General features: G+C 44.2%; 1 protein-coding gene across 16 annotated transcripts in view; it reads left to right on the plus strand.

The window, feature by feature from the left end:
• SYNGAP1 (synaptic Ras GTPase activating protein 1) overlaps positions 1 to 17697 on the plus strand; it is a 271449-nt gene that overhangs the window by 212527 nt on the left and 41225 nt on the right. For all 16 annotated transcript variants that reach the window (XM_063431595.1, XM_063431597.1, XM_063431596.1 and 13 more), the window contains one exon: positions 17427 to 17571. In XM_063431595.1, the coding sequence (XP_063287665.1) occupies positions 17427 to 17571 (145 nt within the window). The remainder of the gene's footprint in view (positions 1 to 17426; positions 17572 to 17697) is intronic.

The following is a 17697-nucleotide window of genomic DNA, read 5'->3' on the forward strand; positions in this document are numbered from 1 at the left end:
TTATATGGGTGCTATTTGGATTGGTGACTGTTATATGGGTGCTGTTTGGATTGGTGACTGTGTTATATGGGTGTTGTTTGGATTGGTGACTGTTATATGAGTGCTGTGTGGATTGGTGACTGTTTTATATGGGTGCTGTGTGGATTGGTGACTGTGTTATATGGGTGCTATTTGGATTGGTGACTGTGTTATATGGGTGCTGTTTGGATTGGTGACTGGGTTATATGAGTGCTGTTTGGATTGGTGACTGTGTTATATGGGTGCTGTTTGGATTGGTGACTGTGTTATATGAGTGCTGTGTGGATTGGTGACTGTTATATGGGTGCTGTTTGGATGGGTGACTGTGTTATATGGGTGTTGTTTGGATTGGTGACTTTGTTATATGGGTGCTGTTTGGATTGGTGACTGTGTTATATGAGTGCTGTGTGGATTGGTGACTGTTTTATATGGGTGCTGTTTGGATTGGTGACTGTGTTATATGGGTGCTATTTGGATTGGTGACTGTGTTATATGGGTGCTGTGTGGATTGGTGACTTTGTTATATGGGTGCTGTTTGGATTGGTGACTGTGTTAAATGGGTGCTATTTGGATTGGTGACTGTGTTATATGGGTGCTGTGTGGATTGGTGACTGTGTTATATGGGTGCTATTTGGATTGGTGACTGTGTTATATGGGTGTTGTTTGGATTGGTGACTGTGTTATATGAGTGCTGTGTGGATTGGTGACTGTTTTATATGGGTGCTGTGTGGATTGGTGACTGTGTTATATGGGTGCTATTTGGATTGGTGACTGTTATATGGGTGCTGTTTGGATTGGTGACTGTGTTATATGGGTGTTGTTTGGATTGGTGACTGTGTTATATGAGTGCTGTGTGGATTGGTGACTGTTTTATATGGGTGCTGTGTGGATTGGTGACTGTGTTATATGGGTGCTATTTGGATTGGTGACTGTGTTATATGGGTGCTGTTTGGATTGGTGACTGGGTTATATGGGTGCTATTTGGATTGGTGACTGTGTTATATGGGTGTTGTTTGGATTGGTGACTGTGTTATATGAGTGCTGTGTGGATTGGTGACTGTTTTATATGGGTGCTGTGTGGATTGGTGACTGTGTTATATGGGTGCTATTTGGATTGGTGACTGTGTTATATGGGTGCTGTTTGGATTGGTGACTGTGTTATATGGGTGTTGTTTGGATTGGTGACTGTGTTATATGAGTGCTGTGTGGATTGGTGACTGTTTTATATGGGTGCTGTGTGGATTGGTGACTGTTATATGGGTGCTATTTGGATTGGTGACTGTGTTATATGGGTGCTGTTTGGATTGGTGACTGTGTTATATGAGTGCTGTTTGGATTGGTGACTGTGTTATATGGGTGCTGTTTGGATTGGTGACTGTGTTATATGAGTGCTGTGTGGATTGGTGACTGTGTTATATGGGTGCTGTTTGGATTGGTGACTGTGTTATATGGGTGTTGTTTGGATTGGTGACTTTGTTATATGGGTGCTGTTTGGATTGGTGACTGTGTTATATGGGTGCTATTTGGATTGGTGACTGTGTTATATGGGTGCTATTTGGATTGGTGACTTTGTTATATGGGTGCTGTTTGGATTGGTGACTGTGTTATATGAGTGCTGTGTGGATTGGTGACTGTTTTATATGGGTGCTGTTTGGATGGGTGACTGTTATATGGGTGCTATTTGGATTGGTGACTGTGTTATATGGGTGCTATTTGGATTGGTGACTGTGTTGTATGGGTGCTGTGTGGATTGGTGACTGTGTTATATGGGTGCTGTTTGGATTGGTGACTGTTATATGGGTGCTATTTGGATTGGTGACTGTGTTATATGGGTGCTGTGTGGATTGGTGACTGTGTTATATGGGTGCTATTTGCATTGGTGACTGTGTTATATGGGTGCTATTTGGATTGGTGACTGTGTTATATGGGTGCTATTTGGATTGGTGACTGTTATATGGGTGTTGTTTGGATTGGTGACTGTGTTATATGAGTGCTGTGTGGATTGGTGACTGTTTTATATGGGTGCTGTGTGGATTGGTGACTGTGTTATATGGGTGCTATTTGGATTGGTGACTGTTATATGGGTGCTGTTTGGATTGGTGACTGTGTTATATGGGTGCTGTTTGGATTGGTGACTGTTATATGGGTGCTGTTTGGATTGGTGACTGTTATATGGGTGCTGTTTGGATTGGTGACTGTTATATGGGTGTTGTTTGGATTGGTGACTGTGTTATATGAGTGCTGTTTGGATTGGTGACTGTTATATGAGTGCTGTGTGGATTGGTGACTGTTATATGAGTGCTGTGTGGATTGGTGACTGTTTTATATGGGTGCTATTTGGATTGGTGACTGTGTTATATGGGTGCTGTTTGGATTGGTGACTGTGTTATATGAGTGCTGTTTGGATTGGTGACTGTGTTATATGAGTGCTGTGTGGATTGGTGACTGTTATATGGGTGCTGTTTGGATGGGTGACTGTGTTATATGGGTGTTGTTTGGATTGGTGACTGTTATATGGGTGCTGTTTGGATTGGTGACTGTGTTATATGAGTGCTGTGTGGATTGGTGACTGTTTTATATGGGTGCTGTTTGGATGGGTGACTGTTATATGGGTGCTATTTGGATTGGTGACTGTGTTATATGGGTGCTATTTGGATTGGTGACTGTGTTATATGGGTGCTATTTGGATTGGTGACTTTGTTATATGGGTGCTGTTTGGATTGGTGACTGTGTTATATGAGTGCTGTGTGGATTGGTGACTGTTATATGGGTGCTATTTGGATTGGTGACTGTGTTGTATGGGTGCTGTGTGGATTGGTGACTGTTATATGGGTGCTATTTGGATTGGTGACTGTGTTATATGGGTGCTATTTGGATTGGTGACTGTGTTATATGGGTGCTGTGTGGATTGGTGACTGTGTTATATGGGTGCTATTTGCATTGGTGACTGTGTTATATGGGTGCTATTTGGATTGGTGACTGTGTTATATGGGTGCTATTTGGATTGGTGACTGCGTTATATGGGTGTTGTTTGGATTGGTGACTGTGTTATATGAGTGCTGTGTGGATTGGTGACTGTTTTATATGGGTGCTGTGTGGATTGGTGACTGTGTTATATGGGTGCTATTTGGATTGGTGACTGTGTTATATGGGTGCTGTTTGGATTGGTGACTGTGTTATATGGGTGCTATTTGGATTGGTGACTGTGTTATATGGGTGTTGTTTGGATTGGTGACTGTGTTATATGAGTGCTGTGTGGATTGGTGACTGTTTTATATGGGTGCTGTGTGGATTGGTGACTGTGTTATATGGGTGCTATTTGGATTGGTGACTGTGTTATATGGGTGCTGTTTGGATTGGTGACTGTGTTATATGAGTGCTGTTTGGATTGGTGACTGTGTTATATGGGTGCTGTTTGGATTGGTGACTGTGTTATATGGGTGCTGTTTGGATTGGTGACTGTTATATGGGTGCTGTTTGGATTGGTGACTGTTATATGGGTGTTGTTTGGATTGGTGACTGTATTATATGGGTGCTGTTTGGATTGGTGACTGTGTTATATGGGTGCTGTTTGGATTGGTGACTGTGTTATATGGGTGCTGTTTGGATTGGTGACTGTGTTATATGGGTGCTGTTTGGATTGGTGACTGTTATATGAGTGCTGTTTGGATTGGTGACTGTGTTATATGGGTGTTGTTTGGATTGGTGACTGTATTATATGGGTGCTGTTTGGATTGGTGACTGTGTTATATGGGTGCTGTTTGGATTGGTGACTGTGTTATATGGGTGCTGTTTGGATTGGTGACTGTGTTATATGGGTGCTGTTCGGTTGAGTTTTGCTGCATGGTTTAGTTATCTGTGTTCTGAGATTTATTGGAATAAAGGATCCTGCTTCGTTGCTATTATGTTGGTGATATTTAAGTGTTTTGTGCCCAATTGATGAAATTAACACATGGATGAAGTCTGGCTGAAAAATGTACTCCTTGTCAGAGAAAAGAGGACAGACGATACATTGATAGAAACCTCCAAATAATTTAACATATTAAATAAAGTTCAAGTGTGGTAGAAGCTACAGGATGTTTAAGAAAAGTTCAGTACTCACATGGTTAAAACTACTGTGCAACTAGGGCGCATGTGTGGAATGTTAGGAACACCCACTATTAGATAACATGTGTAAGAGATAAGTTTTAGTGTAATTTTTGTTTTCTTTGTATACGTATGGAATACGTCATTTGTGGTATATATTCCTGTAAACGCTTGCTCAGTTGGGTATTCCAAGACTATTGTCTGACTGAGACTTTGCAGCAGCAAAACAATAAATAGCCTTTGTTCTTCAACGACCTGTGTCTGTCGTGTATGGAGTGTCCCTGCATCATCTCTGACCCGAGAATTCTGCCACACAAGAAGAAAATAGTTTTGATAAGAGACGTACAAAGAGGAGAGTGAGAGATAGAGGCGTTATGTGAAGAAATGCCACTTTATCGAAAGGGTAGTAGATACCTGGATTAACCTTCTAGTGCCGGTGTTCCCAACCCAGTCCTCAAGTACCCCCTAACAGTCCAGGATTTAGGGATTACCCTGTTGTGTCTAAAGTGTTTTTTTTCTTCTCTCTCTAAAAACATCTGAGACACAACAGGGTAATCTCTAAATCCCAGGACTGTTTGGGGGTACTTGATGACTGGGTTGGGAACCACTGTTCTAGTAGATGTGGCATATTCATCACATTGAGATTTCTCTCATTTTCAAGCATAGGCCAACATAGTAACATAAAAATGCTTGGGATGTGCGTACAGCATATCTGAAGAGCATATAAATAAAATGAGTATGAGTTTTCTTTACAGGCAAATTAGACGGGCCAAATGCCTCTTATCTGCTGCCACAATCTATGTTTCTAAATGTCAATCAATGAATATTTGAAGTTGCTATGGAAATGCCAAATGCATTATCAGTTTGGGCAGTGTGCCACTGATCCGCATATTTCTTTAAATACATATATATACACATACATACATTTACACACACTTTGTTGTTGTTGTTATTTCCCCATGAGAACTGGCTTTTGAAGGTGTTAAACAGCCACTTGCGATGATAAAGCTTTTCACACAGACCCAACAATGGAGGGAATGCAAAATGTTCCAAAATATTGTAAGCAGCTTATTTTAGAAGCAGCAGTAATTTTAGCCCTCTCTCTGTAACAGGAACTGCTTATTGTTGTAGTGTCTGTCTCCGAGTGGATTCTCAGCAATAAATGGCTCCCTGCATGTCTCGCCAAGACCTCTTATCAGTGGGCAAATACCAGCATGGGAACAAAACTGGACATAGTCAATTCATTGTACCCTGACTCCCTGCACCACCTTTCTATATTACACCGACTTCTCACACGGACATTCCTTCTTCTCATTTCAGCATTTTCACTTCCAGCCACATTCTTAATTCTCGTGTTCACTTCACCCACATTCAGCGTGGTCACATTGCACGCTTTAATTAATATTCCAGTACTCACTTGAATACTCACAGAATTTTCATTTCCACCCACGTTCCACATTCTCACCTTCACCCAGGTTCCACATTCCCACTTCCCCCCACATTCCACATTCCCACTTCCTTCCACATTCCTACTGCCACCCATGTTTCCACTGCCACTTACATTCCACATTCCCACTTCCACCAACGTTCCACATTCCCACTTCCATTCACATTCCCACTTTTACCCAGGTTCCACATTCCCACTTCCATTCACATTCCCACTTCCACCCACGTTCCACATTCTCACTTTTACCCAGGTTCCACATTCCCACTTCCACCCAGGTTCCACATTCCCACTTCCCCCCACATTCCACATTCCCACTTCCACATTCTCACTTCCACCCACGTTCCACATTCTCACTTCCACCCACGTTCCACATTCTCACTTCCACCCACGTTCCACATTCTCACTTCCACCCAGGTTCCACATTCCCACTTCCACCCAGGTTCCACATTCCCACTTCCACCCAGGTTCCACATTCCCACGTACACATTCTCACTTCCACTCACGTTCCACATTCTCACTTTCACCCACGTTCCACATTCTCACTTTCACCCACGTTCCACATTCCCACTTTCACCCACGTTCCACATTCCCACTTCCTTCCACATTCCTACTGCCACCCACATTCCCACTGCCACTTAAATTCCACATTCCCACTCCCACCCATGTTTCCACTGCCGCTTACATTTCACATTCCCACTTCCACCCACGTTTCCACTTCCACCAACGTTCCACATTCCCACTATCATTCACATTCCCACTATCATTCACATTCCCACTATCATTCACATTCCCACTTCCACATTCCCACTTCCACATTCTCACTTCCACCCACGTTACACATTCCCACTTCCACCCACATTCTATGTTCTCAGTGTATGTTTCACTGACATTCCACTATCTCACTTTCTTTACTAACTTTCAGCGGTCCCTCATTATCTGACACATTTACACTTTATGTCCGTTCTCAGACATTGTAGGCCCCTTGGGGAGCTCGTCGTGGCTCTATTTACTCTCTAAAGCTGTGTACTTTTTTAGCAAATGTCAGTATACACGTCTACTCTATACAGTTGCGATAGACAGAAAGCTGCAGAAAACACTAGGTTTTATTCACATATGTACGTAGAAAAATCAGCTCATAAATAGATTAGTATTTAATGAATCCCTTGCATTAAAACGTGCGGTACTGAACATTTGGAAGGGAATCAGAATACTTTTTTACGGTTAGCAGTTTGAATTTAGGTTTCAGGTGACCAAAGGATCGTAATCAAACAGATTTTTAAAATTTCTGTTTTATTGTTGTTGTTGTTAAGGGTTGTATTTGCGGATATCAAACGGAGGTTTGATCTTAGCATGATAACATAGTTACCTAGTTACATAGCTGAAAAGAGACTTGCGTCCATCAAGTTCAGCCTTCCTCACATATGTTTTTGCTGTTGATCTAAAAGAAGGCAAAAAACCCAGTCTGAAGCGCTTCCAATTTTGCAACAAACAAGAAAAAAATTTCTTCTTGACCCCAAAATAGCAGTCAGATATCTCCTTGGATCAAGCAGCTATTACCCCACTAATTGGAAATTATATCCCTGTATGTTATTTTTTTGCAAGTATTTATCCAATTGCAGTTTAAACATCTGTATGGACTCTGACAAAACCACCTCTTCAGGCAGAGAATTCCATATCCTTATTGCTCTTACTGTAAAAAAACCTTTCTTCACCATAGATGAAATCTCCTTTCTTCCAGCCTAAATGTGTGACCTTGTGTCCTATGTATAGCCCTGTTTATGAATAGATTTCCAGATAATGGTTTGTACTGGCCCCAAATATATTTGTATAATGTTATCATATCCCCTCTCAGGCGCTGTTTTTCCCAAACTAAAGAGATTAAAAAATTTGAACCTTGGTTGTTTTCGTTTTTCCAACTCAGCTATTTTGTGAGTTATTTGTTGATTAGTTACTATGAGTTACTGTTTATTGAATAAATCCCAGGCCTTGCCAGCGTGATGCTGTCTGGAATCACACTGCAGAATACACAAAGTACGTCATCACTCGTACCTGGCCATATAATCACATCATGCTGAAGAAAACTTGAGAAAGCCATGTTTAAAGAATTCCATCCATGGTATAATAAGCGTGGAGCCTCAGATTCTCAAGCCACATTAATGCCATTATTGATTACCGTCCTGAGCCACCTTGTAACCACTACAATCAGTAGGTCCTAGAAAACCACTTCATTCACATTTTATATCCCAGTGTGGTTGAATCTGTAATCCAGTACCCATCCATACCTCCCAAGTGCCCCCGTTTAGGAGGGACAGTCCCTAGTTGACCTAAATCTATCTATCCTTTTCTATCCTAATGTCTCTCTTTTCTAGGAGCTCCATATTGTTGGTGTGTCTGAGTGTATAACAGAGCTCCACAGCAATAATACTTCCTGTAATGTGTCTTTAAACTACAATAAAAGTGTCCCTCTTTGTGTATTTTAAATGTTGGGAGGTATGCACATCTGCTGATTGGTGTCTTGCGTTCCAGCAAGCACAGACTGCAAAATATAGATATCGCTCTGTATGAAGAGTCACTCTGGGACAACATTCTAAAAGTGTTGCGTGTGTTGAGTAGGAACGTTCTAGTAGTTTCCATGGCGATTGCTCCACATTTAGAACTTTCAACATAATTTCCCTTTTAAACGGTATATTACCTAAACTTAACAATGAAACAAAGTATTTCGTAAACCTCCTGGATATCAAAGGGTTAACTAGCCAATGTATTATGATGTATTTTGTCAGTCTCATCACTAATAGTATACAACAGACAGTATTTAACTATTCTAATTAGTATTAGATTCTCCCCGGGATTTTTTTTTTTTATATATAAGATATATTTGCTCTCTGTTGTCACTATTTTGGAATAAATGTGCTGGGTATTCTGTGAATCTACAGTGTCAGAGGTGAGACTGAATGGGATAATGCCATATTGCTCCAAAATGGCACTATCGGCACCTATTCATGCTGGGCCACAGAATTATACTGGGTGCAGTAATTGTAACGGACCGTTTCAGCATAAAAGGGAATAAACTCAGTTTAGGCGATAATCCCCTTTTTGAGAGACAGGCACAGCTACTGCAGAACACCAAACTCCCGAACTGGATACAAGATAACACTCCGAACTGGAACAGCTGAACAAGAAAAGCATACAATCCGCTTACACTCCTGGCAGTCAGCTTACAATCCAATTCCCTCCAAGAACGAGACGACACTTCATTTTGAGGGTTAAACAGGAACTGAGGACTGGCTCATCCAGCCTGGCTTTTATTTCCAACTCACACATACAGGCCACACCCAGGGGGAGGCATAAAAGAACCAATGACATAGATGTTACCTCCCACACATCCCCTCCCCTTAGTGTGACACATAATCCCATTATGCATAGAGTTTAAAATATACTTTTGCACAACTTTCCTAACTCTAAAACCATACATTACATTCACATAAAAATACACATCCACAATCAATCCATTCAGGGGAACAACATATTAAAAAATGGCATGGATCAGACCAGGGGTTCAAAAGTTAATAAAGTATCTTTTAAAACCCCTAGCTTTCCAGGGCCTTCTCTGTGCTGGAGAAGTAATCCAATTACCTCCCAGCACAGAGACAGACTCCATTAACCACATGGTTACAGAAAGACATAAAACACTTTAAAATACAGAAAGTTACTTTTTATCCATAACACACAGACATTTCACATATCCCCAGATAGCTGGGATCTGAGCGCACAAAACTACCGAATAGCGCGCAGATCCTATTCACACAGTACAATTGCCATGGAGCTAAAGTCTTTCCCATAGTCTTTCATTATATGAATAGGCTCCATGGTATAGCTATCTGGGGTATCACATTCCCATAAAGTCTGGTCCATAGTCCAAAGGCAAGAGGCGGGCAATCAGCCCCCTCCAAGGACACGTGGCGAGGTCGGTTTCGCCACACTTCTCCCCTTTACCCCCCAGACTAACAGGGTATCTGACCTCCTGCCGGTCAGTGCCCTGGTTAGTCCAGCAACCCACCCACAAAACAGAAACAGCAGTACAGCCCACCCACAATAACTGGTTACTACACCTGGGTAGGGGAGAACTTTGTCCAGGTCCAGGTGTCTCACCACGGCTGTGTGGGGGACTGGTAGTCTGCCCTGGTGGGTTGCTGAGTGGGCAGAGACCAGCGGTACTCTGCCCTGGTGCCAGTACTACCGCGGAAGTAGCCTGGTTGGAGCCTGGTTGTGGGAGGGAGAGACCAACTGTCTCCTCTCTGGCTATACTGCTCTGTGGCTGGGGGACAGGACCGACCGTCCCTACCCCTTGGGCTGTAAGTGCAGAGACTACGGTCCCATCTGCACAGTTGTGGGGCTTAACATCTCCCCTTGGTGGGTTAGGCTGCCGCTGGAGAGAGGGTGTAACAAGCTCCTCCCTCTGGACGGTAAACTGCCGCTGGGGAGAGAGGTTAGCAGCCTCCTCTCCCTGCCACTCTCTCTGCTGGTGGAAAGGGAGACCAGCTGTCTCCCCTTTCATTCTCTTGTCCTGCTGCTGGGGTGCGAGACTGACGGTCTCTGCTCCCTGCAGGACACACTGCCGCTGGGGAGGAAGGACGGCACCTTCTGCTCCCTGGGGTACACACTGCCGCTGGGGAGGAAGGACGGCACCTTCTGCTCCCTGGGGTACACACTGCCGCTGGGGAGGAAGGACGGCACCTTCTGCTCCCTGGGGTACACACTGACACTGGGGAGGAAGGACGGCACCTTCGGCTCCCTGGGTTACACACTGCCGCTGGGGAGGACGGACGACACCATCAGCTCCCTGGGGTACACACTGCCGCTGGGGAGGAAGGACTATACCTTCTGCTCCCTGGGACACACACTGCCGCTGGGGAGGACGGACAACACCATCAGCTCCCTGGGGTACACACTGCCGCTGGGGAGGAAGGACAGCACCTTCCGCTCCCTGGGGTACACACTGCCGCTGGGGAGGAAGGACGATACCTTCTGCTCCCTGGAACACACACTGCCGCTGGGGAGGACGGACGACACCATCAGCTCCCTGGGGTACACACTGCCGCTGGGGAGGAAGGACAGCACCTTCCGCTCCCTGGGGTACACACTGCCGCTGGGGAGGAAGGACGATACCTTCTGCTCCCTGGGACACACACTGCCGCTGGGGAGGACGGACAACACCATCAGCTCCCTGGGGTACACACTGCCGCTGGGGAGGACGGACGACACCATCAGCTCCCTGGTATAAACACTGCCGCTGGGGAGGAAGGACGACCCCTTCATCTCCCTGGGATACACACTGCCGCTGGGGAGGAAGGACGGCACCTTCTGCTCCCTGGGTTACACACTGCCGCTGGGGAGGACGGACGACACCATCAGCTCCCTGGGGTACACACTGCCGCTGGGGAGGAAGGACGGTACCTTCTGCTCCCTGGGACACACACTGCCGCTGGGGAGGACGGACGACACCATCAGCTCCCTGGGTTACACACTGCCGCTGGGGAGGATGGACGACACCATCAGCTCCCTGGGGTACACACTGCCGCTGGGGAGGATGGACGACACCATCAGCTCCCTGGGGTACACACTGCCGCTGGGGAGGAAGGACTGCACCTTCTGCTCCCTGGGACACACACTGCCGCTGGGGAGGACGGACGACACCATCAGCTCCCTGGGGTACACACTGCCGCTGGGGAGGAAGGACGGCACCTTCTGCTCCCTGGGCTACACACTGCCGCTGGGGAGGATGGACGACACTATCAGCTCCCTGGGTTACACACTGCCGCAGGGGGGGATGGACGACACCATCAGCTCCCTGGGGTACACACTGCTGCTGGGGAGGAAGGACTGCACCTTCTGCTCCCTGGGACACACACTGCCGCTGGGGAGGACGGACGACACCATCAGCTCCCTGGGGTACACACTGCCGCTGGGGAGGAAGGACGGCACCTTCTGCTCCCTGGGCTACACACTGCCGCTGGGGAGGATGGACGACACCATCAGCTCCCTGGGTTACACACTGACGCTGGGGAGGATGGATGACACCATCAGCTCCCTGGGGTACACATTGCCGCTTCTGCTCCCTGGGACACACACCTTCTGCTCCCTGGGACACACACTGCCGCTGGGGATCTGGGCCGACTGCCCAGTATCCCTGTAGGGCCGGTAGAGAGACCTCGGTCCCATCTCCACCTGCCTGCTGGGGGCCTTTCCAGTACCACTCCATGCAGTCCTCTACTTTGGGTTTCTCTGGTTTGTGTTGGAGGAGGATATCGGCTACCTCATCTCCTTGACCATGTCTCACCATTAACAGGATGAAATCGTACTCAAGATCACGTGACCTCTGGTTCTCTTGAAGCAGTTGCTGCACAGCTGCATCAACAATCTCCTTCCGGGGATTCGGGCCATATTTGGCTATTCTTCTCAGTACCTCAGTATCAAAATCTACGCCTTCATATCGATAGAACATGACTGCTGGTGGGGACGCTGTACGGTTACTGGCGTTGCCCTCACTTTGTAAATCCAGGGGATGGTGTTACCTGTAGCTGTCCTTCTGGTTGTAGGAACGATCCCGCCGCTTGCCACCAATTGTAACGGACCGTTTCAGCATAAAAGGGAATAAACTCCGTTTAGGCGATAATCCCCTTTTTTAGAGACAGGCACAGCTACTGCAGAACACCAAACTCCCGAACTGGATACAAGATAACACTCCGAACTGGAACAGCTGAACAAGAAAAGCATACAATCCGCTTACACTCCTGGCAGTCAGCTTACAATCCAATTCCCGCCAAGAACGAGACGACACTTCATTTTGAGGGTTAAACAGGAACTGAGGACTGGCTCATCCAGCCTGGCTTTTATTTCCAACTCACACATACAGGCCACACCCAGGGGGAGGCATTAAAGAACCAATGACATAGATGTTACCTCCCACACATCCCCTTCCCTTAGTGTGACACATAATCCCATTATGCATACAGTTTAAAATATACTTTTACACAACTTTCCTAACTCTAAAACCATACATCACATTCACATAAAAATACACATCCACAATCAATCCATTCAGGGGAACAACATATTAAAAAATGGCATGGATCAGACCAGGGGTTCAAAAGTTAATAAAGTATCTTTTAAAACCCCTAGCTTTCCAGGGCCTTCTCTGTGCTGGAGAAGTAATCCAATTACCTCCCAGCACAGAGACAGACTCCATTAACCACATGGTTACAGAAAGACATAAAACACTTTAAAATACAGAAAGTTACTTTTTATCCATAACACACAGACATTTCACATATCCCCAGATAGCTGGGATCTGAGCGCACAAAACTACCGAATAGCGCGCAGATCCTATTCACACAGTACAATTGCCATGGAGCTAAAGTCTTTCCCATAGTCTTTCATTATATGAATAGGCTCCATGGTATAGCTATCTGGGGTATCACATTCCCATAAAGTCTGGTCCATAGTCCAAAGGCAAGAGGCGGGCAATCAGCCCCCTCCAAGGACACGTGGCGAGGTCGGTTTCGCCACAGTAATTTATCACTATTTAGTGTTAAAAAACAAAAACACCATAATCCACCATAATCCAACCCCTATTTCTCTTCCATTGAAACTTTCAGTGTTTTCCTTTTTGTACAAAAATACCGCCGTGCATGGCTTGAATTTGTAGGAATTGTAGTTCAGCTAGTCACAGTACAAAGCTGGTAAATGGACTATGACTCCCAGGAATGTCCGCTGTGCTGCCTATGGGATAAGCATGGCAGTCCTATAAAGCTGGGTCACTTTTTGGGAAGAGTTTACGGCAGAATCTGCACAGTCTGGGAAATTGCAGCAACCGTGGGGACATCACATGTTTGTCTTTCTTCATTATTTTAATCAAATCTTTTTGCACATTTCTAAATCCGCTGTCACTTTTGAGGATTTCATGAAGATATAATCTGGGAGTTAAATATTCATATTGGTTGCATTGGTATTTTATTTAAATTCTGATTCAATTAAAAAGTATTGTAAGACAAATTTGGGACTACTTTGTCTTATGCGTATTTCCATTGTTGACAAAACTGGACAAAAGGAGGAGTTTCTGCCAACGAGCTTTCTCAATTCCCACGTCCATCACTAGCAATGGCATCTGGGTGCATCTTACACAATGCCAGAGCTCTTCTACTAAGGTCCCTGCTGTCTTGCAGGATCCTCCATAGACTTGCACAAACAGTAGAGTACGACATGAAGCACCAGGAGCTGTAGATGGTGGTATCGATAATGGACACCTTCAGCTAAGTATATCTACCTCCCCCCCTCCGCCACTGCAATACAGTGGGCACGATGACTTTGCTGCAAAATATGCAGCGAGCAAAGACCCCTGAAGGTGATTGAGCTGCTTCAAAGCATTAAAAAAGGAATAGTTCTTCTCCCTCCTGGAGTGTCCATTTATTCCTATAAGTGACTAGTGCACTGATTCACTCCTTTAGCCCTCACTGATTAGTTTCGGACCGGTCACATCCCAAAAACCTGCCCAATATCCAGGAAGTTTAAAACCCAGAGCCGTGTAAAGGTGAAGTCGGATATTGAGATAGTGAATCTGAAATGTCCCGAATCTAGAGTTGTTTTGCTGAGTAAAACCAGTCAGTAATTTTTGAAGTGACATTTTAATGAAATCCTGTATACGGCCACATAATCCTTCCGAGCCCTGCGAGCATCGTGTCAGCCATGTTTAAAGGAGCATTGAATGATGACTTAAGATATATTGTGATAACTCCATTTCAGTCCATTCAGAGGGTACTGGTGAATGTGTAGTGCAAGTCCAATAACAATGAGTGAGCCTTAATCTAAATATAAACTGTATTTATACATTTACTAGCTGTTTGACAAGCACACTGTATGGGTGAGATCGCAAATTGCCGCCATGTTATATTATCATGACAGGTGCCGGTAATGGTGCTGTATATTCAGCCATAATGTAGTCACGTCAAGGTATCATGGGGAAAAGTGAGAGATTAATGATGGAGTAACGTTTTGAGAAGTCCCCAGGGACATGAGAGTTTCCGTGAGAACATTACTTACAGAATGCTTTTATTTCTGTCATAGAAATAACAAACCTTTTCAATATCCAGTATCAAAATTCATATTAAACTTCTTGCCAACGTTTAGAGTTTATGTATGGAGCTTAGTTATCATGTGGGCAATGTGTGCACGTTTCAAGATCTTTATCTTTTACAATGAGTTACCTCAGATTTAATCAGGAAGTATTTAGATGGGGGACATATTGTAGCCCTGATTTAGTCAGTGTTTTGGCACTCCCCTAATGCACAAATATAGGTAGTAAAATTATTTACACAAGTATACGTGTGAAATTAGAAAAAACTGTCTGGTTTAGCTGTGTAAGTATGCATAACACCACAAAAATAATTGAAAACTGTAAGCAGAAAGAAGGGTAGGGAAGATTTAGGAAGAGAGGAGGGAGTCAGAGTGGAGGGAGTCAGAGTGGGAACTCTGACTCCCATCAGGCTGAGCCACCACCAGACCCCAGGGAAGTCACCTTCCTGCATCTAAAAGGTAGGAAACAGGAGGGTGACTAAAACATGTTGTATATGTGTGTGTTTGTATGTATGTATGTTTGTGTGTCTGTATGAATGTTTCTCTGTCTGTGTGTGTGTGTCTGTATATATATGTATCTATGTGTGTCTGTATGTGTGTTTGTATGTATGTATATGTGTGTGTGTACAGTGGCGTACATACAAGGGTGGCAGCTGCGACCGGGCCTGTCACTCCAGGGGGCCCAGCCGCGTTGGGTACCTGCCGCCATGTGTTCCTGCCCGCTCGGTGTAACCAGGGGGGGAGGGGAGCACGGATCAGTTTTCGCACCAGGGCCCCATGGATCGTGTGTACGCCACTGAATAAGAGGCTTCTCATTTTGACTTGGTGCTCAGGTGCACGTGTGCATGTCTGGCCCAAGGTCTGGAGCTGAGGAGCTGGTCTGAGGTCTGTGAGGGAGGGGAGGCAGGCACGCCAAAGAAGAGTATGCCTGTCACTTCCGTTAGCTCAGGGGCTGTTTGAGTGACAGCCAGGGGGAGATCCCTGGTTAATTTATAAAAGTGCTGATTTTTTTATAGAGATCAGCACTTTTATAAACTGGGGTTAAACTAGGATACTCCACACCCATAACGCAAGCTGAAGTGTTTTTGGGGTGTGGAATGGTCCTTTAAGGAAGCTTGTCTGTAAATGTTCTAACATCTTTCAATCTGTGTTCTCAGGCATTTAAATATTTACCACAATACACGGACTATTGACACATTTTCCTAATTATCAGCTTGGTCCTGGCAAGTGTGAAAGTTTAATGCAGTACATAACCAGCGCCGGCTAGGGTCCTGCATTCAAAAACCAAACATATGTGGACATAATGTGCAGAGAGGGCACAAAGAAGGGAGACACTAACACGTTTCGTCCCGTGCAAGGCATGTTCAGAGCACTAGAATCCAGTCGGTTTGTAGTGTTAGCCAGTTCTGTTTAGTGGCTCGTCAGCATATATTGTCACAGCAAGAGACGTGATTATTATTATTATTTAGTTATTTCTAAAAAAAATATATTTTTAGAAAGAGTTGTGCATTCAAGACCCTCGTCGGCCCCCCTCAGACTTTTTGTTAAACATTTGTTATCTATTTTGTTAAACATGTTATAGCTGAATTCCGTTACACTAGATATGATCAGATTTCCCAATCTATCAATATTGTTATTCTCCATAATACAGTGTGTTTTACTATACAAAAATAGGGGAAAGAAGAACAAAATTGGAATCCTTCGTTCATGTATACATCGAACCCCATTCATTTATAATTTATTATGTGAATTAGTAATAGACGGTGATATTTATACTTTGTGCGTGTGTATATATATTTAATTGTGGCATGGAGAACTTTGCTTATCACTGTGTAGGATTACCAATGTCGGATAATAGCTTAGGGGTTTATATACTAATATGGCTATAAACATTGTATTGTAGGTTACTATGATAATCCAACTCTTGTGTGCTTTTAGTAGTATATACTCCTTATTTAATCTGAATATAGCTGTGAACCCACTTCTTCCCTATGATTGTAATACTAGCTCTCTCACCCTAGTGACCAGTAGATACTACACACCAGCCATCTGCGGCTCTCCAGCTGTTCATTGTGTGCTCTCAGCTGGCAGATGTTCACCGGCTGGTAACACCATGGGAGTTGTAGATAATTCTGAGCTGATACAGTCACTGCTTTGTTAACCAGAATATTTTGTAACTGAGTCAGTCAGGTCTCTGCTGGATCTTCTAGCGTTCTGAGAAAATCGCAAAGATTATCATTTTATCTATTGATTTACTTTTTGAGTGTATATTTAAGGAATAGATTTTAATATCCTCTTATCAGGGCTTTATATTCATTATTATATAAATCTATATTTCTCTGTCTCTCTCCTTCTACTCTTTTCCTGTCCCGTTTTTATTCTCCTCTATCTATCTTATCCTTTCCTATCTATCTATCCATCTATCTTATCCTTTCCTATCTATCTATCCATCTATCTTATCCTTTCCTATCTATCTATCCATCTATCTTATCCTTTCCTTTCCTATCTATCTATCCATCTATCTTATCCTTTCCTTTCCTATCTATCTATCCATCTATCTTATCCTTTCCTTTCCTATCTATCTATCCATCTATCTTATCCTTTCCTTTCCTATCTATCTATCCATCTATCTTATCCTTTCCTATCTATCTATCCATCTATCTTATCCTTTCCTATCTATCTATCTTATCCTTTCCTATCTATCTATCTATCCATCTATCTATCTTCCCATTACTCTCCTCCGCAGGATTTTCTTTCAGACATGGCTATGACAGAGGTGGATCGCTTCCTTGACAGAGAGCACCTTATTCTCCGTGAGAACACACTTGCAACTAAAGCCATAGAGGAGTATCTGAAACTGATAGGACAGAGATACCTCAAGGAAGCCATCGGTAAAAGACATTCCTTCTCTCTCATTGACACACTGTCCATCGATCTATTGGATATTATTATTTTTATTTATCTCGCTGTTCTCTTCTCGCGCCATGCCATTGTTCCATTGACCTCACTTTCCTTGT

Source organism: Pelobates fuscus, chromosome 9 (assembly GCF_036172605.1).
Source record: "Pelobates fuscus isolate aPelFus1 chromosome 9, aPelFus1.pri, whole genome shotgun sequence".
Taxonomy (NCBI): domain Eukaryota; kingdom Metazoa; phylum Chordata; class Amphibia; order Anura; family Pelobatidae; genus Pelobates; species Pelobates fuscus.